We start from the raw sequence: 24154 nt of genomic DNA on the forward strand, positions 1-24154 counted from the left end.
CAAACAAGACAGGCTTGGGAAGCTGGCTAGAACACGCCCACTTCACTTTATTCAAGTTAATTATTTTAATTTGGCTGACAACACTTCTGCTCACCTATAATGCTAATTGATAGGTTAGCATAAAACAGGGTAGTTAGCAGATTTCCAGTTGAAAGGGTCTTGAAATGATCTGTTGTGATTCCCAGCTTTTTTAGCCGGATCATGTCAGAGGAACTGCAGAGCTGCGAGCAAACATGTGCTAATGGTCGTCTAAATGCAGCAATCATTTCTGATTTCACCAGTGAAATGACATTGGGAATAAGAAGTGTCGCAAAAGCTACCTTGTGTTAGCTAAGCTTTGGACACTTCCAGACCAACACAGTTGTAAAATTAACACCACAACAAATCGTGTTCTCTGCTAGGTCTTCATTCACTGCTCGTGTGTCAGTACCGTGGTTAGCGCTGCCGATCAAAAGCCCCCACTTTGAATTATACATAAACTTGTTGCTTTATTTAACTTTACCGGATGTCCTACAGCAAAAAAAATGACTGGGTCGGCTTCAACCTGGACGTTGGAATGTTTGCGTTTGGATGTAAGACTCGACAAAGTGCAGCCCTAGTGGGACAAAGTGGTACTGCAAGACGTACCGGACTCATTAGCACAGTGTTGACGGTGGCTCTGCTGGCCGGATGTGGCGCTGCTGCGTAGAGCGGCTTTAAGATCTAGCAGCAAGACGTCGTTAGGTCGGTGACGTTGGTCCTCTGCTTCAGCAATACTAGGGGCAGCTCAAATCTCTTGATTTAAAAAGGAAATGAAGGCAAAGTCCAGAAAGCGCTCTAACATTTACATCAAGTACATTCAAGAGTCGTCTCATCAAAGCTGTCCATGGACCGTCCAGGGACAAAGACACCCACATGTTAGAGATAGAAGACATGTTTTCCCGCTCAATCCAACTGAAACAAATAAAACACATCTTATATCATCTTATACTTCAGCAGGAGTCATAGTTTTTGCAAAGAAATGTTTAGATTGTGTCTCCGAAGGGTCGGCTTAAGGACTTTGCTTTTTGAACCACAAATGGACAAATACTGTGAATAGACGGTGGTTGGACTGTGGAGGACGGCTGTAGGAAGTGCTGAGTGCCTTTTTACATCCAGCAACACGTCTCGGATCACACAACACGCTCCACAAGAGCTGCTTAACAAGGCCAACGCCGTTTCTCCGACTACTGCTCCGGGAGAAATGTCCGGTTGCCGGTGGAAACCGCCAAACCCATCGGCCGGAGGAAAGCGCCGCCGTTGAAGCAGTCTGTGTGGATGTTTACTCGATACATTTTTCATGTCTTCATAGATGCCAACCAGAATTGTTATTTACAGTCATTAAGTGCATTTTTCTCAACATCTGTGTACTTTATTTACTTGATAATTTCAAAAGTGAAACGTGACGTCGACGACCTTCCGGTGTATCCGGTTTCATCACCTCTGGTTGCAGAAGTGCTTCAGCATGAGATTTTATGTGTATATCTTAGTATTTACAGTGGATATTTTTATGTAATGTCCCTCAGTTACATATTTGGTGGATGACTATTTGCAACGTATAATCTTATAAAGGTAAAATAATAAATCATTTGGTTTTCTCATCGTTTGCAACTTGTTAAAATGTTCACTCTTATTTCCACAAGGTGGCAGTGTTGGCATTTTTTTTATTCACAGATGGTTTTTAATCTGAGTTACTCACCAAGATATAAAAAAAGAAAGTGAGGAGAAAAGGATCTGATTAAAAATAGTTTTTATTATTTATGCTTTCCAACTAGTGCAAATACATGCAAACTGAAAACAGACAACCCTGTCAGCAGAAGCTGGAAAGCTCCGCACATCAAATCCAAAGAAACAGTCAAAGGTCAGTCTTTTCAGTTATGAATCTTGTTCTGCTTGTCGTCCAGTAACCCCCCCCCCCCCTTCCTGACACTACCTTGCAGTATAAGCTGGTGTTTTTCAGTGGGATGCTACCCTAAGCACAGCATACAAATGTGCCAAGTGATCCACACCAGTTCCCCTACATCCATTTATCCACATTCATTATTCAGGAATACAAAACCACTCAGTCAAATCTGAGCTCATACAAAGATTCTCTCACTCGCCCCTCTGCTGCTTTGCTGCTTGCCACATAAAAGATTCAACCCCCCCCTTTTTTTCTTGGAGACAAAGCTTGCAGGGTAACACTCGATATTTATGCACTGATTGCCCTTAAATTCTTAAACTCTTGAGACTAGAGATGCAAACAGGTTGAAAAAGACAGTTATGGAAATTTGAGCACATGAAAATACTTCCTTCGTTGAGTTCCTTGTACCGACTGAGAGTCGAGAGTAAACTGCAGAGACACTAAAAGCTACACCGTCGATTAACTGTTCAACACTTCAACACAGCCTATAACAACCACAGTCTTATCAAAACCTCGGCACCAAAACCACTTCAACTGAACTTCTATGATATATAAAATGGCGCTGTTGTCTTTCATACGCTTGAACAGATGATTGACTGGTAAACTTGAAGTTTTTGACACTTTAACGAGTCGATATGATGGGACTTGGCTGCTCAGAGACGTATGATTTGCATCGTCTCCTGGACTTTGAGTTCTGTCTCCATTATACGTCTCCATTAGAGGCCTTTAGTGTCGAGGTGAAAGGTCACTGCCATCCAAAGTCTTCTCCTGCCATCTGATAGAAGCGCTGGTTGTGAGGCTTGTAGAAATCCCTCAGTTTCTGAATCACCTCTCCGTCTATAGAGACATGCGTCCTCCCTTTCGTCTTCCCAAGGCAGTGAGGCTTACTGCTGCCCTCCGGCTTCTTCAGGCAGGGGAAGCCTTTCGTCTTGTTGAAGTAGAAGTGCTTGTCCGTGACTATCCTCTGAAGCCCCAGGAAGTCCTGGACTTTGCCCAGCTCTCCAGCCGGGTCTGAGATCAGCTTCTCCCCACTGACCAGATGGATCTGAGTCCTGGGGAACCATGCCAGCCAACGCTCCATGTGCTCAGCGTAGAGGCCGATCCACAGAGGGCTCCACAGAGAGTCAATCTGACCTGGAGTCAAAGGTAGGGAAGGCAAAGAGATCAATTTATTCACATTATCTGACATTTCTACCTCCCTTATCAACATTATATTGTAAAAAAAAAACCATCATGGGTGGTCAAAGATGATTACTGTTGATTCATTGGTGATGTTGCACTGGTAAGATCTCGGGAAGGGAGCAGTCCTTCATTATAGCACCTTCCATTTGAACTTGGAAGACGGGATTTTCAAGTTCTTATTCAAAAATGTCGTGAGGTTCAAAATTTAAATTCAGAAATACTCCTCACACCTCTACTTCATTAACCAACAAAGTAAAGACACTGCTCAGGTCTGTCTTGATGTATTTACATGATCGGTGGGTCGGTGCAATGCGGTGTTTCTGCTAAGTTATGCATAATGCATTATAAAAAATGTTTCTGTCTCGCTAGCCTGAATGTCTTGTGATACACTACCAACTAATGTCACATTCACTCTGATCGAATATGTTCAATTATCCTGCCACCAAAACAACACCTGAAAACACTGCTGGAGCCTAAATGAGCTCTGCCAGAGGAATCACAGCCATCCATCTCCGGCTACACAACGGAAAGCTTTTCCAGCTCTCAGCTAGCTGCACTGATCGATTCAGCAGCTGAAGCCAGCTAGCGGCCTCCAGGTAAGCCACCTCCGCCCCCAGACGTTTCTAGGATCGCCTGCAGTGGGTCCCGTCGGTGCTATTAACAGCACAAGAATCCATGTTATCTTTAAAATAGGAGTATTTAGCGCTGATTGCTCACATGTTAAATTCACAGAATATGCTAAGCGCTATGTAGCTAATTTGAGGACAGCTAACCATTTGACTAAATAAGACTACCGCTACGCCACTGCAGAAGATCACAGAGCTGCTGACCGGCACGGCGCTGGCCGCTCGTTTGCCGTAAGCTAGCGCCATGCAGGATAAACATGGCAGCCATGACGCGTACATGCATATGTTTTTGTTATCTTACTCCACATTAAGAGCTGTAACCAGCAAACGAATAAATACAATTATTGTAGTTGTGACTAAATTGCCCAGTTTTTTGTCATGAAGTGATTCCAAGTGACGGCACTTTGGTCTGAAGTTATATGAACATGTAAATTGGAGCTCCTGCATGAGATCACACTAGAAGTTGTGTTTCAGTGGTTGAAAGACGGCGTGTTCTGATAAATCAGCGTACCTGTGGTGCGGTTCTTGAGGGCGAGACTCTCGAAGGGGGGGATGTCGGGGGTCTTGGAGATGATTTGCGTGTAATCGGATATGGCTCGAGTCACCGGGTCTCGGACGACCACAATCAGCTTCACGTCCTGCGACATGGCATGAACCCGTGCCGGCGTGTCCACGGTAACGAAGTAACGAGGCGTCTTCTCCATGACGATCTGGCCGTCAAGGGCTTTGGGCATCATGCTTCTGTGAGTGAAGGAAAATAAACAAGTCAATGCATAGATAGATATGGTCTGTTCAAGCGTGACCCGACAGGACACTTAAATAACTCGTGAAGCAGAAATTAGATTCAATTTAATTACAGATTAAACAGATTTTTACATAATATAGTCATCAGCATCTTGCATCAGTTTGGCATGTGCTATATTTACCATATTTTTGCCTTAATTTGTTAAGTTTGGGGATCCAGTAAGAATCTTAAACAGTATGAAGTGAAAAATTGGGTACAAAAATAAAGTTTAAGTTTGTGCTATTTTCTGCACACTCCACCGTTACACACAAGGACTGTATCTACATATATCTTTCTGACTGAATAGTCTCAGTTTGCTGTTTGCTCTTGAGCATTCAGAAGTGTGTTAACACAATGCCAGAGAGGAAAGACAGCAGTATTGATCCAAGAGAAGCAATTGCTGCTGCGTGTCAGTCCTTTAAGGATTATAAACCCATTTTCAAACAATTCAGCATCGATCATTCTGCATTAAAAAAGATTATTCACAGGTGGAAAATATTCAAGACAGTTGGCAATCCTTTCAGATGTGGACATCCCAGCAAGTTTACCCCAGCGTCACACAGAAATTGCTAAAAGCCCCAGAACTATATCTCCACCTCTACAGGACTCATTTGTTTGAAAGGGTTGCAAGCAGAGTGCGTTGAGCGCACCAAGACCTTCGTGCACCAACGTAGTCTTGAGTGCACTTGCCGCATCTGTGCAGTAGCTAAAGCTCGGCTTAAACTGGGTCGTGCAGCAGGACATGCAACCTCGGAAAGAAGACTGTGCCAAAATACTTCAACAGCAAGGTGGGAGACCGATAATGTTGCACAGGAGATGATTACTTCAAGAACTGGTGGTAAAAGTGGTCCAACAAGCTCTTGAGTAAACAGGTGTAGATAAGTTTTTACAAACATTAGCGGGTATTCAGGTTAAACCCACCCGACAGGAACCTCTAACAGCCTCTTCAGTGGGCGTGTCTCCATTACAGTGAGGCGCCACACAAGAACCATGGACAACAACAAACACCCCTGACCACCAGGTTGGGGTGGTGCACATGCTTTACTGTTCACGAAACGCCAACAGCATACGAGGAAGAATGCAGCAAAAGAAGAGAACAAGCAGCAGGGGATGCTAGTTGCACATAAACTGTGATGGCAGAAATAGAGGTTAAAAGAAAACCCCCAGTCGGACCGCTACATTGGCATAATACTCTAACAAGGCCTGAACCGACTCGTTGGTCCATCTGTCTGATTTGTGTTTATTTGAGAGTCCTGAATGTAATTTAGAAATCTCAATTAGCCCTCCCCCCCCGCCAGGTACTTCCTGTTGGCCAACCTGAGTATTGCTCCTTTTTATGCCGCTTTTGCAGGACCGTTCCTGGTAATGGAGACACACATCAATGATCTTCCCGGAACAGCCGCCAATGAAAACAGACCTAATGCCTCCATTACGGTTTAGTGTAAAGTATGTGTTATCTTTAATCTGTTATTTACTTTATTATAACATCTGAGCAGATCATTTTTCCTTGTTTGGAGGTTGGAATTTCCTTCTTTCTACATTTATTTACCTCGAACACGTAAACAATTTCCAAGGACAATGGTTAAATGGTGAGGTCACCCTCCTCTCACAACCCCACACCCCGTCACCATGTGTCATACATCAAACAACACCTATGACAGTGGCACAGCAGTGGCAGAGTTCATTCATGAGCCCAATGATCCAGACAAATGAATGAGCAGGTGACGGCAACGCCGCGTGAACACAGGAGTCTCTCTTTGGACGTGTCTCAGCCTGCTCACTTCCACTTCTGCACCACAGCCCGGCAGATGGGACTCATTTGGAGGTAAATGACTCCAGAGGCCCCACAGGACCAGCTGGGGGTTCAGGGACATCTGCCAACACACCTGCCACTACACACCTGACCGACTGACCAAACAAACACCGCCACGGTCGGAGACAGCTCTGAATCAGTGGCTCAAATTAAAGTGCAAGTCACCTTTTATGAGGGACTTTTCATTTTCTCACCTCCTGACCTGCATCGTTCCAAAACCTCACTGGTTTTCCTTCACTAGGAGCGCCAAGCAGGACCTTGATAATAAAACCAAACCGCTCCTTCATTAGGCAGGGTTTAATTGAAGCATGGGTGGTAACCGACAGCTGCACAAAGGGGCTTAAAGATACACTTAAATTTGAAGAAGCAGAAAGCATACGCATAAAAAAATCAGTTTATTTATTGTTGGTTCTTAACATGCATGTTACCCGTATGTTGTAGTAAATGAAGGCAGATCTTTTAAAATAAATAAAAAGTTGAGATTAATCACATCTATGAAGGTAGATTTGTGTCCTTATTATTCAATCAAAAAAAATGTTACTTCAATCAAAAAAATATGTTCAATATTAAAAGCCTTCACTTTAATTAAAAAAAGCATTTCCAATCAAATAATAAAAGTGTTTGAATTAAAAAAAAAAATTTGAACACTGCTTTTATTTGATTGAAAAGGTTTTTTTTTATTGAAGCAGCATTATTTTGATTGAATAATAAAGACACAAATCTACCTTCATACACATCTTGTTAAAACCACTCTATGTAACAATATCACTTCTGACCACTGGGGGGCAGAATATCTGCGTATCGCTTTACGACATTGTCACACATCCGCCTGATATCTATATCTGGCTGGAGCTCGTCCTAGCTGGTTTGGACAGATTTGATTTGAATGAATGTTCAGTAATATCAGTTACCATCATAAGTTAGCATAAGCTAAGCCAGCCAACTACAATGACTAGCTGTGATTGACCCGTACAAGTGATCTGGTAATCAACAGGTTTAAAAAGCACCCTCAAAGAAAAGGGATGTCACAGGAGGTTTTTTGCCCAGGCCTTGGTGTAAGATGCCACACTGTCTACTTCTAGTAGGACAAAGTAATACTACAAGACGTACTGAGCCGTCGCCACTCGTTAAAACTGGTTTCTTGATCAAAAATGCTGATATATCGGCCTTCATTGGTGTTACTACACAGAACAGCGTTATACTTTATAGTATGACTCTTAGTTACTGAGACTTTAAACGCCTCAAAGGCTGGAATCAAATGGATTTGTCTTTTTTGTTTTTATCCTTCTGTCATGAATTAAAAGTCTTTGTTGACTTGAGTTGTCCCTCTTACACGTGTGAAAGTTTGAGTTTATAAACTAAACACAAACCGTAAAACAGGTTCCCATGGAGTCCTGAATGACACGTCAATGAAGGACAAACAGAGAACGACCAGAGGACATGCACACACACATATACACACATGCACACACACACATATACACACATGCACACACACGTACACACACATGCACACACACGTACACACACAAAGAGATGATAGCAGGGAGGACAGGATGGTCTAAGTTTTTTTTTCATCAGCTCAGGTTTCAGATCCGCCTGAAACACAAGCTCTTATCAATAACCCCAAATCTGACAAACACACACACACACACACACACACACACACACACACACACACACACACACACACACACACACACACACACACACACACACACACACACACACACACACATTTACATGCACACATTCACACACACACAAACACACACATTCACACAGCGATCCCCTTCGATCTGATCAGTGTGAGGCACTGCTCGCCGCCACTTAGCCTGAAGACTTCCCTTTTAACTCCAATACCCTGAGCAGGAGGAGCCACACAGTCTGTACACACACACACACACACACACACACACACACACACACACACACACACACAAGAACACACACACACACACACACACACACACACACACACACACACACACACACACACACACACACATACACACACACAGCACAACACAAACATACATTCATTATTTACTCATTAGTCCACCTCTCTATATCATGCTTCTGGTGTCCCAGTGGAACCATTTCTCAAAGTCTAATACACACACGCATGCACGCATGCACGCACGCACGCACGCACGCACGCACACACACACACACACACACACACACACACACACACACACACACACAAGCAAGGATGGTCCTTAAAGGGTCTGGTAAAAATCCACCACACCCACCTTTCATGTCTGCAGATTGTTTGTGTGTGTGTGTGTGTGTGTGTGTGTGTGTGTGTGTGTGTGTGTGTGTGTGTGTGTGTGTGTGTGTGTGTGTGCCCTGAGTGTTTTAAATGAGAGGGGAGGGTGACTGATGAAGGAATGATGGGAGTGGATGCAAGCGTGCCTCCATTAGCAATCTGCCCGACAGCCTCGGAGCAAACAGCCCGTACCATTACCTTCGCACAAAGAGCTAATTACTGCCCCTAAGAGCGCCATCACAAGAAATCATCTATTAGAAATATGCTTCTGTTATGAGCCCGGCACAGACACATTAATTGACAGTCCAGATAGCTGTTTTTATAATAGCTGAGCTCTCTTCCCACTTCTGACACAGAAGGCCTTGAGACGTTCAGGATCCGTCTGCAGCTCCATGTCTGGTGTCCGACCACGTAGATAGAGACGTGCACTTCAGTTATTTACGACTTCACCAAATCAGAAACAGTCTTTACTTCAGATAAACTGAAGTGGCACGAGGGTAAGTCCAGTAAAACTTGTATGGTACCGTTTACTTTCTGATGTGTTACTGTGTAATTATTTAAGTGTTCATCTGGAAGATGGATCGATGATTGTGTACAAAGGTGAGGCAGCGTATTACAGAAACAGGTCAAGTGAGAGCCCTTCCTCTGTGCCCGGGGCAAAAGTGAGCCGCACTGACACACATGTTAAAATGCCCAACTTTACAGAAGAAATAATCATTTAAAGCCCGGTATGGACAAAGCCTGGTCTCCATAGCTGGATTTCCCATCCATGTCACTGCGTCGCCAATCCTCGCTTCAGCTCTGGTGGTACTTTTTGGTAGCAACATCTGAAATTAAGGTGAATTATTTGGTCACATTGACTTTATAGTCATTTTAGTTTAGATCATATTTTAGGATGAGCTAAGCCAAGCTGAAGTAGATAACTACTGTTAACTGAGTAAAAGTGGGCGTGGTCAAGATGGATTCCAGGCTTCCTCGCTTCGCCCATTCTTTGGATTAACAGATTGGCGTCAGAAACCCAGTGAGTGACATCACAGAGGTTTCTCATGCAGTCTCTGAGTAAGACACAATAAAAGGCCCCTCTGATGGGTTAAAGTTATACTACAAAGATCAATGACCATCACCGCTCGTCACAACAGTATTTTCAGTGAATGCTACGTTGGTTTTTCTTTCCTATGCTTACATTCATTTGGTAGATTTTTAAATGTTTTATCTAATACACTATACATCTTACATTTAGATTTTTTTTTATGATTGAAATATGAAATATTAACTAGCAAACAACTGATAAAACAGAATCAAAAGGTCATGGATGGTCGTGTGGTGATTTTAGGTAAAACGCAGCGCACAGATCTGCTGTGGTGACAAAAATGAGCCACTTGTGCTACCATTCTCATAAATTGGGACATTTTATACTTTGTCACACTAGTTGTCCACGTCATTGCATCATATGTCAGAGACTGACGCATGAACTTCCTTGTGATGAGCTGCCACCATGTGGTCAGAGTTGGTACTGCTCTATAGGGTGGGTTATTAACACCAAGGAGCTTTTGTTGTTGTTTTTTTCTCTTCATCTTAAAATATGTTCCCCAATCTCATTTTAAGGAATGTGTGATTAGTTCAAAGAAGATTTGTCTAGTATTCCCGTCTATCTGGAAAAACATTGCAAAGCAACGGCTGACCTCTGTTGTCTCAACGACTGCGTATCACTTACATCACATGGTCACATATCAACAAAGATGATATTTAGCGTATGGACATCATAGCACAGGAGAGTAAGAGACTGAAGACACTAGTGACCCAACAGAAAACGAGGGCGTGACCAGGCAGGAGACTGAACATTAGTTAATGGACAGTCTTAAAAGCAGCTTAACTCGGTGCTAAACATTGCAAAAGAACCTTTATGCCACCTTGAAACAGATCGCATCGTTAAATCATAAGTTAAGGCTGCCATTAAAAAAGCTCTATTGAAAACGGATAGATGAAACATTTCCAAAGGCCTGACTGCCGGCTGAGTTAGTCGACATGCACGGGATTTGCATTTGGGCCAGGCATATTCTTCTTCTGCACCTTTGGGCGCTTTTGTACAGACACCATAGTTGTAAAAGATGTTACCATCAGCAGTGTGGTAGAGGACCTGGACAAACTTCCTGTGACGTCATCCAGGAAGTTTTCTGAATGAGTTTGAAGCCTCTTTTAACGTTAGGATCGATAGAGATTGACTCATTTTTGGAGCCAGCCCAGAGTGGTCAGTTGATGAACTGCAACTTTTCTCATTTCCTTGTTGGCTTCAACCCGAAGTTGGAATTTCGGCGCTTGAGTCATGCCCATAACTCAGACATTTTGACTTCAGTTTTGCACATGGAAGCGATGTTCATCAGTGTTCATGTGGTAAACAGTGCAGTGACACCAGAGTCGAGGTTAAAAGACAACGGTGATAACTGCTGGTAGAGGTGTGACGTAACTAACTTAGTATTCGTCGACAATATGGCAAACAGTAACCTTTCTGATATTGTTCAGTTAAGGGGGGGGTTATTATCCCTCCCCTGTGTTAGAGGCAAACAGTAGAGGTGAACAGGAACGTCTGGAGACACCATGTGTTACAGAGGAAATCCCCCTAAATAAGACAGAATAATTAACTGGCAGGTTAAAACTCCTGTTTTAGCTTAATCCTTAAACTGCTCATTTACTACTGAGTGTGAGATCAAACATCCGCTATGATGAACACAGGGATTATGCAGGAGCTTATGTTAAGCCTCTGCTTGCCTTTGAGGAACCTTTCTTTTGTCGTCCATTTTTCAATATTTCAGCATAAGCCGCCCAACCCCGGCGAATTACTTTAGGCCAGCCAAGGCCACTGGCTATTGATCCTAGGGGAGCTAAGGGTAACTGCAAGTAGGCGAGGGTGGACGGTGTACAACCGGGAGCGGCGGGGATTACATGTGTTGAGACTGAGAGCAGCGAGACGGGGTTGTAAGAAGTTCGGAGTTGCTGCTGACAATGGTAATGCAGCCGGGGCTCAGCTGGAGCGCAGAGTGGCAGGTGGAGACTGTGGGAGCCAGAGCCCTCTGGAGCCCCATCAATGGCATGCTGTGTCATGTGATGTGTGTAGCATGTGTGTCTGTTAAAAAATGTGAACCAATTACAATGTCCATCCCTAGTTCAGCAGGAAATATCCATCAGAGAATCAGGGGGGGTTTAAGGGTGTGCCGAATCAGAAATGTAAAAATCTGCTTTCGCTATCTTTGATGTTTGATCCAAGGATGAAACAATGACCAATCAAAGAGCAGTGGCATATTGACTGTGCTCACTGAACACCTGACTGTTTATTTATGAGCCAGATATGAGATTTGGATGTGTACTTGGGTGTTTTGGGGGGGACCAGTCATCCATTTCCTCTGTATGGGGGACCATTAAGGAATCAATCCATTGTGGCCGTGCCCTGTCCACTTCCAGGAGACATCCATCATAGAGGGGCCCTGGAGCCCCCACCTCGCCTGTGTTTTTGGTTTCCTAACCCCAGGGGAGAGCCTTAATGAGGGCCAGATCGCCCCACCCGTCTGGGCCTTATGGTGATCACCTTCAGTACAGTATAAGAACAGGACCGGGCACACCTGAACCCCACTTATGCACTCACACAACAATTATAACCCAAGGCATGATCCAAAATCAAATCATTCCTCATGGCTTCACTCACCTTACATGTGGTATTTCAAGGAACGGGATGTTTTGTCCCGCCTGTCCCAGCCCTTTATGAGCGGAAGGCAGAGGTACAGCCTGGACAGATCGCTACAACAAACTTGAGAGAATCCACTACGTAAATATTGCCGCTAACTCCAGCAGCACGTCAGATCTAAGCATAGCCAGTATTCGTCGATTTGCACGGCAATTATATCCCATTGTACAAACGCAAAAACACAAGTAACCACATGTGCTGTGTCATTGCAGAACAAAGGCATCAATGTATGGGTATGAATTTTAAAGCTTCCCTTAATGAGTTTGATACGAATTGCAAATGAATCAGGTCAGTTGGAGCAGCTGAAAGAATTTCAGCCTTCAATTCACATTACTGTGTTCAACGGCCTCTAGAACCTATTTTTAACAAATAGGTTTTGAAACATCTCTTTTTCACAAGAGATGTTGGAGTCCTCTGTAAAAAAGATTACTTGTAATAAATCTCTTTGGTGCATCTACATCATCATTGTTCTCAATGATGAAATAACTCAACCATAAAACACAATTTCTCATTTCACATGGTCAATGTGACATTATTTGTGTAATTCTGTTCTCTATATTGGACCAGATCACAAGCTTTGTGGTAAATGTGTCACTATGCTCATTAAGTAAAACTAAATCAATAATTTCTCATCAAATGTCGAGAAATTGCACACGGGTTCAACATTTTCAAGGAAATAAAACATGACCTGACCTGACATTTAGTCAACATTTGAATTTTCCTTGGTCCATATGTGGCTTGGAGTGGCAGCGTTGACCCAAGATGATGTGACTTACATCAAACATGACGGACATGTCAGGTCACGTCTTGCCCACTAAGGCGGTAAGTACCAAAAGTAGCCCAGATTATGTCCAAATGTGTCTGGATTTGGACCTAATCTGTCTGGGAGGTGTGAAGGGTAAACTCCTTAGATCCTTAGATGCACATTTTTACGTTCTCTATGTCATTACAGCGGATAAAGTGCAATTACTTAATTACACAAAGAAAAGCGTTTTGCATTTTGAGGCACAAAGCGTCCACTGAAGTGGTTTTGGGAGTTTCAGGACCAGACGCTGCCCTTCTACCAACATGGACCCACCTGGACTGGTCAGCCATCCTAAATCTTTGTATCAAAGAGGAAAATAATTGGTCTGGTTCGTATGGATTTGGCTCAGATTTTTATGTACCAGCAGACACTGTCTCTGGATGCAAATGGACAGGCATGCAACCAGTCGGGGAACAATGTGTGTGATTTGGACAGAATAAAGCACATCCCTGCACCGTGGTTGGTTCGGTACTTTCTGTAGGAGGGGGAAATGGCTGTGGATGGGAAGAGAACCAAATTTATTTCATAAAAGAGGAAGGTTACCAAGGGAACGGGTATGACTAGCAAGTATGCAGGTATGACGCTGTCTTCGTTTACATGGCAATTCTGTAAATATGTGGTAAATAGTCTGGATAGCTTCAACAGAACAATATGTAATTGCGTCATTAATTTATCTTTCATGCAGAAATCTTTAAGTGATCTTGCAGTTTGTGCTGCAAACTGCTCTGAAAACAGTCAAGCACTTTACATTCCTCTGCCTTCAGCTAAATTTAGAAATAATAACGCTACATTTATCAAGAAACTGGATGTTCTTCATCCTCGGCTCCATTTATCTCGTGGCTTTATCCTTTGTCTGCTTAACATCACACACTGCTCGTATCCATCCACGTCGGAAATAAGTCGATCCTAGAACAATCTCCGTCAACTGAATAGACTGCATTGATGTAGTAATGTTCTAGTCTTTTGACTAATTAAAGCACTTTAACGCTACAAGTTATGATTATCCTTTCACACAGTTCTTCATGCTCTGCAGTGATTTTTATAATGGACACGACGGACAATGCTGAGCTCTGAGGAGCCAAAAACCTTCAGATTGGTACATATCCCATCCCTCTTGATACCCTGGCTGACCTACATCCATCCATCCATCCATCCATCCATCCATCCATCCATCCATCCATCCATCCATCCATCCATCCATCCATCCATCCATCCATCCACCCATCCATCCATCCATCCATCCATCCATCCACCCATCCATCCATCCATCCATCCATCCTTCCATCCACCCATCCACTTATCTGATTTCAGGTTGGGGGTAAACAGCCTAATCAGAGAGGCCTAGACCTCCTTCTCTCTGACCACTACTTCCAGCTCTACCAGAGGAACACTGAGGTATTTCCAATCCATCCGAGTGATGTAACAATGGATGACACTCCTCCCTAGGGACGCATCCTTACCACATCCCCAAACTACCTCAACTGGCTCCCCTCCTCGTGGAGGAGCAGCAACTCTGAGTCCCTCCCGAATGGTGTAAGCTCTCGCCCTGTCTCTAATGGAGAGTCCAACTCTACAGAGGAAACATTATTTCACCTGCTCGGTTTCCACAGTCTCATTGTTTCAGTAACTACCCACAGTTCATGATCTTAGGTGAGGGTTGGAACGTAATTCAGACAATAGAGAAACCAGCTCAACTCTGGTACGGGGGCGGCACGACCACAGACTTGGCACCAGTTGAACCCCTGCTCCATTCCTCTCGTACCACAAATGCCCCAAGATACTTACACAACTACAGCACAAGTCACTCCCACACCCCTGGATGGCATTTCACTCTTTTCTGACTTGGAACCATGGTCCGGGACAAACCGCTCCAGTGCAAGTTGGTGACCACAACTTGATGAAGCCAATATCGTCTACACACAAAGGGCAGCTCTGACAGAGTCCCCACTCCCACTGGGACGCCGTATCATGGCCTTGCACACCTCCTTCTACCAGGAATTGTGTCTTGCTTAATTGTGAACACTCACTTTACTCAAACAAATCAGACTTGAGGGTTTAAAGGTATTGTGACATGAAAAACAAATTTTTCTTGATTTTTTGTGTTTTGTTGGGTGTCTTGACATCAATTACACCCAAAAAACAACGAACTTTTAACATTCAGTGTATTGTGTGCTTTCTGTGATTTTCCGCATAATTATGCAAAAACGGCGCATGTGGTTTGCTGGCGGGTCGTGACGTATAGACCCGCTAAATCACCGCCCCCTCCACCCAGCTCCCTGTCTCCTCTCCTCTGCAGCGCACCATAAAGGCTGATTTATGGTTCTGCGTTACACCAACGCAGAGCCTACGGCATAGGGTTACGCGGCGATGCGCATCGTACGCTGAACCCTACGGCGTAGGCTCTGCGTCGATTTAACCATCGGAACCATAGATCAGGCTTAACACGGAGCTGTTTAGAGCCTCTTTTGTTCTAATCACCGGAAAACTGCTAAGAAGACCCGCGGCCACTGACTGGACTTAGGATAAGGGGACAGTGCTGCTTGCATGCCTTTATTTTCATGATTGTTCTCTGTGGTTCGCCCTGCTGCTTTTCCGTGCATGCTTCGCCTGTCGCTCCCGGCTTAACTCTCCGACGCCGCTGTGAGCGTATGGCTGGGTTGGACGAGGTTTGGAGGAGGAGCGGGGCAATGATTGACAGGAAAAGGAAAAGGGGGAAAAGGACGCGTTTTTCACGGCGCAAAAAAACACTGTCATAAAAAGCCAGGAATGGAGTATTAGAGTGAAGTTTTTCTTGTTACACTCTTTTAGACACATTTGAGGGATGTTGGCCAAGACTTTTAATAGTGTTAAAAAGAGTTAAAAATGTTGTCACAATACCTTTAAGCTCGCTTGGGCGGAGTAGGAATCACCCCAGTGTGGCTGGCTGTGCCCCGTAAACCAAAGACGCCCCAGTCAGCATACGATGCCACACACCAGCCTTATCTTTATCAAAGAGGTTGCTGTGTGTGATTTTAAAGCAAGTTCTTGGAAGTAATTGGTTAAATCTGTGCCAGTAAGTGAGAATCAGAAGTACATCAATAAACTTTGCTGAACCTCAAGAGTGAAATACTGGCCGTTTGTCTGGAGGACGAAACAGTCATCAGGACTTTGACAAAACCTGAAGAAGAAGCAGCAAGCTGTGCACACTCAAGCGAGCACACACTCGTGTTTTCCGGCTCTGGTGACAGTCCCCCAGGTTGAACCAAAGGTCAGCGGATATGTGTGACACTGCGGCAACACTGACTTCACCCTTTAACCCCCCTCCGCTGCTTTAACCCAGGCCTTATCTCTTCTGCCTCTATTTAATCGCCCCCTTTTTCACACCCTTCACCCGTCACATCATTGTTCAGCAATCAAAAAAAAGAAGAAGAAAAACATTCTCAGGCGAGCAATTTTAACGGACTCTTTCAAGATCTGCACGGAGGGAAAAAGCTCTACGTAACCCGACCCCCGATGGGCCTCTGAGAAGGAGCTGGGGTGAAACCATCCCCGACCATGCCGACGCAGGATAAAGCTTCCTGCTAATTGTAACAGAAGCCGAGGTGACCAAAGCTAACCGCCGCGATGCTGCAGCGAACCCAAGGTCAGGCCGAGGACATAGGACTATCGATCCCAGACAGAACAGCGGGCAGGAAACTTCCAGTCCATCTCGGAGCTCATCGCAGCGCTGCTCCAGATTGAATCTCTGCTCCAAACACCATTAGTGGGTCTTTGTCAGAGGCTCTGATCTCAATTACCCCGCTGAAGCTAAACGGCGTTTCACTCACAAAAGAGAGGGAGAGCGGCTCCGTGGAGGATAGATCTCTCTTTTTAATTCAAACTAACCAGGTTTGAAAGGAAAAATGTCTACACAGAAGTAAGGTCTATCAGCACCCCCGACCATCACCCCCAGCACCATTTGATGTTTATGTGAAAACTGGGCTATTGCCTTGAGGGGATCCCGTTGCTTTATTACAACCTGGGTCTCCGTGTTCGTTCTCTGGACCATAATTCATTCGGGAAATAGTGGCAACCTAATTAAGACACTGAAACAGCTGAAAACCCGGAGCGCTGGCACACGACACAAACAGGCAGACAAGCCCACAAGTCATCTGAACTTTTTAGGGGAACAAAATCAAAAGTTGATGGGTGAATTATTTTCCCATTTTACTATTTGTAAAAACCCATCACAGTTTTAAAAGCTATCATGTCTGGACTGGATCAAGAGACGGATACAAACATTGCAGGAACGAGGGATCAATCTAGTGATGTCAAACCCGACTCCTTTAAAGCATCCGAGTCTACCGAGTTTACATATATAATAAACATTTTAAATTTAAAACATAATTTCTGTGTATTATTTCATATATCTGGCATCAAGGGGTTAAAATGTTCTTTATTTACGTCTTTTTTTCCCCTTTTTCCAACTGATTTATGATTTGGTGTTAAAAGTGATCAAATCTGCTCCTCCCAAAAGTTCTACAAAGCCTGGCAACCATTTCTATCCTACTTTGAACGGGAATTTCTTTCTGCTGATTCAGGCAATCCTGGCACTTGATTCTATTTTAATTTTATTTTAATTCTACCTTTTTTTTAATTTTTTTTTTATTTATTTTTTGTTAATATACTTTCATTTAATTTTTATTTATTTACTTATTTACTTATCAATATTACATTACTTGTTTTATTCCCCCCCCCCCATAGGTTATGTGTGCACTGTTATTGTGTGGCTTCGTGTTTGAATGTTTATGTGAAAAATCAATAAAAATATTTGAATAATAAAAGTGATCAAATCTAAATCCATGAACTAAATTCAGCAGAACCTATTTTCAGACGTCCAAAACAAAGACACACGTCCTTTGTCGGGGGGGAGTATTGTGGGCGTGTGCTGTTTGTTGTGAAGTGCTGTGAACACATCATTAACTCACAGCGTAAAGTGACCTGGAGTCAGAGGTCAAGTCACAGAGCCGTCAGCGATGTCAAGTGGTTCAGCGCCCGGCGTGGCCCATCTGGCCCGAGAGGAGACGTGACAGTCTGCTGTCACGCACACATCACCTAACGTGACACACGTGCACACAGCAGGAGGCGCCGCGAGAGCTTTCCAATTCTGCCAGGATTTGGGGATTTTCAGGCTCGTTGCACGTCCCCATAGCTTTGACATTTGGTCGCTTTGTCCACGTAAACCAGTCGACACAGAATCACCACACAGGAAGTAGATGTCGACGCTGCCTCTATACGTTCCTGACAGGTTGAGACAACGACTCCCTGAGCTCCGTTAATACCCCTGACGACCTTCTGTGATATAACGTAAGCGGGTTAACGACGCGCCAGACATTCCCAGATTCAGACCCTTTCTTAATCTGTCATATCGGGAGACGTTTTCAGTCCGACAAAGATGTGAAAAGGTCAGATAGCTGAAACTGAATTTACCACTCAGATGGGGGAAAAGTACAACAATATTCAACTGAAGCAAAAGTACTATCTAAGTATTTTTATTTTATTTATTTATTTTTTTAACCTTTATTTAACCAGGTAAGTCAGTTGAGAACAGTTTCTCATTTACAATGACGACCTGGGCAAAAGTATCTGATTTTAGAAACTGACTTTAGAGCAAAAACAACACAGTTATTAATCTCAAACCAGTTGTTCTTAACTGAGTGACCACTTTTATAAATCAGAGCTCAATAACTGAACAAATGAATGTCTTCATGGTCGCGAGGCAGCTTAGTGAAGGCTTCGGAGAAGGCTAGAAAGATTTTGGTTTGACATCATTCTGTGTCCTCATGCTTACATGGGTCTGGGCCTGGTACTCCTCCCATTTACAGCTATTTCCACCGGTGCAGAGCGCGCCAGAGCAATCCCAACAGGACAGGGACGGGGATGGTGTCAAAAACCTGCATGGGAGCGTCCATGAACCGCTATTCAAGTCTAACGCTAACGACCGTGAACCAGCGTTCCTACTCGACTGCAGACGTTTTTGTTTGTCTTTTGTTGTTATCGCTCTGCTCATGTCACATACTTTGTTTCTCTGATTGGTTGAAAGCTTATCCAACAGCCTCCTGAGTAAGTTTGCCCCTTTTTTTCAGTTGGTAGGCGGGGCTGCTTGTACTCACCTGACCTTCATCGTCATTATCTACCCCACTGCTTTATATCCTTCTGGAAACTCAGAGGAATCAGCTAAGACCCCACGCTTGGGATGAGTTTATGCCCTGAAAGTTCTTAATCCTGGTTCTTCTGCTTCTCAGCTGGTCCTCTGCCGGCGGCTGCCTTCTACCTTTTTGATGAAGGATTTGTTCCATATATCCAGCTCTGGGTTGTTTTTTTTTGTTAAGTTTCTTTTTCTTGGAAATGAATTTGGCCTCTGACCCCAGTCTCAAAGTCCTAACCAGCATTTGAGTCTGCTGGTTTTCTGATCCGATACATCAGGACCCCCGTCGCCCCCAGAGAGCTGGGACTGGTTCCAGCAGACCCCCCTGACACTGACTGGAAGGAAGCACGTATGAATATGGATGGATGTTGCGGATGCAGATGGGTTGCAGCCTTTAGCTCATCCACGGTTCTCTCCTCCGATCTCCCAGTGGAGTCCAACCTGCCTGGAGGACATGACTGGCTTTGACTTTCCATCAAGTCAATATTCCCGCTACTATAACTGAATAGATGTGATGAGGGTCGAGCACAAAGACCAGATGGTGGAGCAAGAATCTAAGATGTGTTTCATAACAATATATAATAAAAGCACATACTTCTCATGGAGATGAAGCTGATAAAAGGGAAAATACAGGTGCTAGAAATTAACCTCAGACTCCTGATCTCAGTCGTTTCAATGAAAATCGAATCAAATGAGTCTTTAAAGAGTCAAAATCAAAGTCTGATATTATCACAAGTTTTTTTGTCTTTGTTGTTCCATGAGTCAGTTCGTATCAGCAGGTGATAAGAAGCATAGTCATCCTCCGATTCACAAAAGAATCTGGTTGTCATTGAACAAACAGCAACTTTATACTCTGGGTTTAAAGTCTTTAGATGTGAGAAGTTGTCAAATATTAGCATGTTTTGCAGCTTTTGCAAATTTGTCGCCATTAGATGAAAATCCGATCATATTTTAGAATAAATTACTACAGAGATCCCTTTAATTCCAGCAGGTTTGTTTATGGTAACAATGGACAAAGCATTCGGTCACATGACCCATTAACTTCTGATGAAGCACGTTTTTATGCATATGGAGCGGCGCCATGTTTCTCAGCAAGCCCACGGGAACACGTCCACCGCATGCCAATCAAAGTTAGCTTTGCTCCTTCAGCCGAACTCCGCTTAAATATCTGCCGAGGTCCCAGGGAAACGTTTCCAGCGGGACCAACCGGGAATCTGGGTTCATACAAACGGGTGGTTGCTTCGCGAAGCGCAGTAGCATGACTATTACAGATGAGGAAGTGATAACGGCCCGTGATTGGCTGAGCCGACTGCCATATCAATCATATTAGAAAGAAATCTATTGCTTGATATGAACTTCACCCGCCTCAGAGTTGACATGAGTGTGAAATCAAGCGATTGAGACTAAAATGTTTTATTGAGCCAGGCTGTAAGACATTTTAAAGGAGCTGTATGTAAGAGCAATAATAAAACGAATCATAAAATGACCCCGATATGTCAACAGACATTTAAAAATCATGTTCATTTCAAATACTTATGTCACTGACAACAGCATTCAAGCCAGGATATTCCAGTTTAAAAAGAGGAGTTGCAGCCCTCAACTGATGTTTATGTTGTCATTTTTTGTTTTGGCCTGAAGCTCCACCCTCCACCTATCTCCCAATCACGAAGTCAGTATTGTTTCGGCATCCGGGTTGCCAGCTCGGCTCTAATTATCGCAGCCATGGCAGCCTACGTTCCTGCTGCATTCTGCAGCCTACCTGGCAACCTCTGGTCGGGGGGAGGAGGGGGAGGGTACACGCCGCTCAACAATATTTTGAAAGTGACTGCAGTACCAGTTTTGGACATTTCTTACAGACGGCTCCTTTAACCTTGGAGTCGATGCAGATTGACTCGCTTTTGGAGCCTCTAGCGGCCAGTGGAGGAACTGCAACGACACTTAGCGAGATGTTTGGCCTTTGGTCAGGGTCTCTTCGTCATATCCATCATATGTGTAAATAGCCCCTTAGGGGACATCGGGAGATTATTATTTTTTGCGTAATGATGTGGGATATTTACTTCTTAGTTCATGCAGCACCGTGGACACAACAAAGCAGCACCCACACCCTCGGGAGAGGTTCATAGTTTTATTTAGAGACCGGTCTGCAAAACAGAGATATTCAAATGGGTTCACGGGTTTCACATCTGAAAAGATACTAAAATCCAGCAGACAGTGGTAGTAAGGGCTACTCAGACCTTGTGCTACTGGAATGCCAGTTCTGCATGACTGGCATACCTCATTGATGGCATTGTTGAAAATGCGTGGCATACCTTATAAAGTAATCTATTGTGAGGTAACACAAAAGACAAAAACATCCCCATGTCCTCTAAAGCACTCCAAGGCTCTTTTGTGTATTTGTTTGTTTTTTGTTGTTTTTTTCCCAAGGAAAGGGCAAGGATAAGGACAATGCTTGTAATTAAATTATTCTTCAAATGAACTTGAAAGTTATGTTTTAACATGTGCTGCTTTAAGAAAAAGTTAAATGACAGATTTTAAAATCTATTTTTAAAAGTGCCACACACACAGATTCTCTACTTTCAGGTTGTTAAACAGTCCCGAGTTTGCTGCACAGGCGGGAGCAGAGCCACATGACAACACTAACATCTGGCTCCGGCTCCGGATGATTACTGCGCTGCACTCCGAGACTCATCCTGCAGGCCTGGCTCTCACTGTACAAACACAAGCGCACACACACGTGCACGGCACACGCACGGATATACCGTGCACAGATTGGCAGTGCCAGATGGCTCAGTCTGTTTGGCACCTAAACCTCGGCAGAATAGCTGTAGAGATGTTAGGGTATGCATTTCCACGGGGAGAACCTGCCTCACTAATTATCTCAATGCTGTCATTTTTTTATACACATTTTTTTTAAATAATAATAAAATAAAAGTTTAAAAAATCACCACGTGACCAAAATGTAATGAAATGACAAAAGCAAACATGTGCGTCACAGGGTTGTTAATGTGAGTGAGAGAATGAACAAACTTTTGTCTCTTGTGGGTTCTGCCACAAGAGGACAAATCTTCTCCCTTCGGTGCTTTAAAGTTTATTAAAAGTGCAAAAGGAACTCCTTCTAGAGCTCTGATTCCGTGCCTGCGTTGAGGTGGACCTATGGTTGCCACCTTTCAGAAATAGAAATAAGGGACACCTGATTTCAGCAGCGCAGGAGCCAAAAAAAAAGCCCCTAAACTTCTAAATTGCATAAAAAAGTGTTTATTTTATATGAAAAAACAAAATGCTTTGATTTAAAGTTTAAAGTGCTTTAATAGCATTGAACTTGCATGACTGTACAGACAACCAACCATACTAGTAACTGAAATATCCTCCTATTCTATGTATGTCCACATCAGCCCCGATGTATAATATAGCCTACATGTGAAGAATATGGTGTAAAAGTTAATTTATTTCAATAATTCAACTAGCAAATAGTGTAAAAGTTAATTTATTTCAATAATTCAACTAGAATACTGTGTAAAAGTTCATTTATTTCAATAATTCAACTATAATATACAGAGCGCAGCAGGTCCTGTTGTCCTGCCACAAAGATTTTGCTGGCCTTAATGTTTCCTGTGTTTTTATTTTGTTCAGTATGGTAAATTGAGTGTTGATGTGTGTGTGACAGACGTGTGTATGGGGCGTTAATGAAAATACAGGACAAATCGCGTCCCGTATTAGTTCAATACGGGACGCAACATTTTGGGTGGCAACCCTAGGTGGACCGTTTGCGTAAAGTGCGCGTACCTGTACCAGTCCAGTCCTCGTGCGTAATGCCGGTCGAAGAAGTGCGGCTCGGAGCCCAGCGCGCGGATGTCGGGGTGCAGCCTGAGGAACTCCAGCAGGGCCCGGGTTCCCCCCTTCTTCACCCCGATGATGAGCGCCTGCGGCAGCCTGCGGGTGGCCGTCCACTCCTTCCCCGAGCTGTTGGTGTCCGGTGTCCGCGGCTCCGCGGCGGCCGCTGCGCTCCCGTTCCTCTCGTAAACCCATCCCGACCCCGTCACCGCGAAATCCCGCGCCGACGGCCTGAGCTCCGAGTTCTCCGCCAGGTCCGAGTTGCAGCTGCCGGCCAGCAGGTAAAGCAGGGAGAAGCAGAGGACGCTCAGCGAGGAGGCGATGGCGAGGCGGTGGAAGAGCCGCCGCAGGTCGGAGCCCGGGCCGTGCGGGTGCGGGTGGGAGTAGTGGTGCTGGCGGGGGTGAAACGCTGCCATCCCTCGGGTGTCAGGACACGAGGGGCCATTCCTGCACGAGTGGGACTCACATCCCGACCCGCTCCCGGACTCTCGGAGAGTCTCTCAGTGCGTCTCTCAGTGCGCGCCGCGGCTCCACTCCTCCTGCATGCTGCGCGTCCGTGGCGCAGCCAGCACCCCCCTCCTCCTGGCACGGATCAGATCACCCGGTTGTGGTCCCAGTTGAACAAAAACTAGTTTTGTTTCTGCGTGATTCTCAGAAGAGGCGGACACTTATTCACCCACGCTGGCGACGTGGGGAGATGAATACAGCTTTGATATCTGAAGCTGCAGGGGATCCGTGCGTCTGCGCGTCTTTCCACTCCACGGGATTACTTTACCTCTCTCCACAACAGCCCGTCTCTCGAGGATGCACATCCTGGGATCTCTTTCTCTCCCTCCTCCTCTCTTTCTCTCTCATCAGATATCTTTGACTGGAAGGTTTATAATTCCTCTATAGTTTATCGGGGGAATCCGGTCATTTTAAAGGTTCCTGGAACGAGTGGACTGTGGAGACCACCTTAAATGTACCTTTATATCTGTCCCCTAATGTGATCAACTGCCCGAAAATGGTAATAGAGCTT

At 44.4% G+C, this 24154-nt stretch overlaps 1 protein-coding gene across 1 annotated transcript; it reads right to left on the reverse strand.

The window, feature by feature from the left end:
• Nucleotides 1–1757: 1757 nt before the first annotated feature.
• Nucleotides 1758–23939, reverse strand: hs3st3l (heparan sulfate (glucosamine) 3-O-sulfotransferase 3-like). Its single transcript, XM_061708677.1, has 3 exons — nt 23089–23939; nt 4241–4470; nt 1758–3055 (listed from the first exon to the last, which is right to left on the reverse strand). The coding sequence occupies exons 1-3, from the start codon at nt 23550–23552 to the stop codon at nt 2667–2669; spliced, it is 1083 nt and encodes a 360-aa protein (XP_061564661.1). The 5' UTR covers nt 23553–23939; the 3' UTR covers nt 1758–2666.
• Between the last annotated feature and the right edge of the window lie 215 nt (nt 23940–24154).

Source organism: Cololabis saira, chromosome 19, assembly GCF_033807715.1.
Source record: "Cololabis saira isolate AMF1-May2022 chromosome 19, fColSai1.1, whole genome shotgun sequence".
Taxonomy (NCBI): Eukaryota; Metazoa; Chordata; class Actinopteri; order Beloniformes; family Belonidae; genus Cololabis; species Cololabis saira.

Bases quoted from the DNA above. Each gene is read 5' to 3' on its own strand.
- hs3st3l (XM_061708677.1), bottom strand. From the start codon at position 23,552: ATGGCAGCGTTTCACCCCCGCCAGCACCACTACTCCCACCCGCACCCG. The intron at 4,471-23,088 runs GTACGCGCACTT...CTTCACTCACAG, and splicing joins CGAGGACTGGACTGGTACAG to AAGCATGATGCCCAAAGCCC. The intron at 3,056-4,240 runs GTACGCTGATTT...CTTTGACTCCAG, and splicing joins CCTCAAGAACCGCACCACAG to GTCAGATTGACTCTCTGTGG.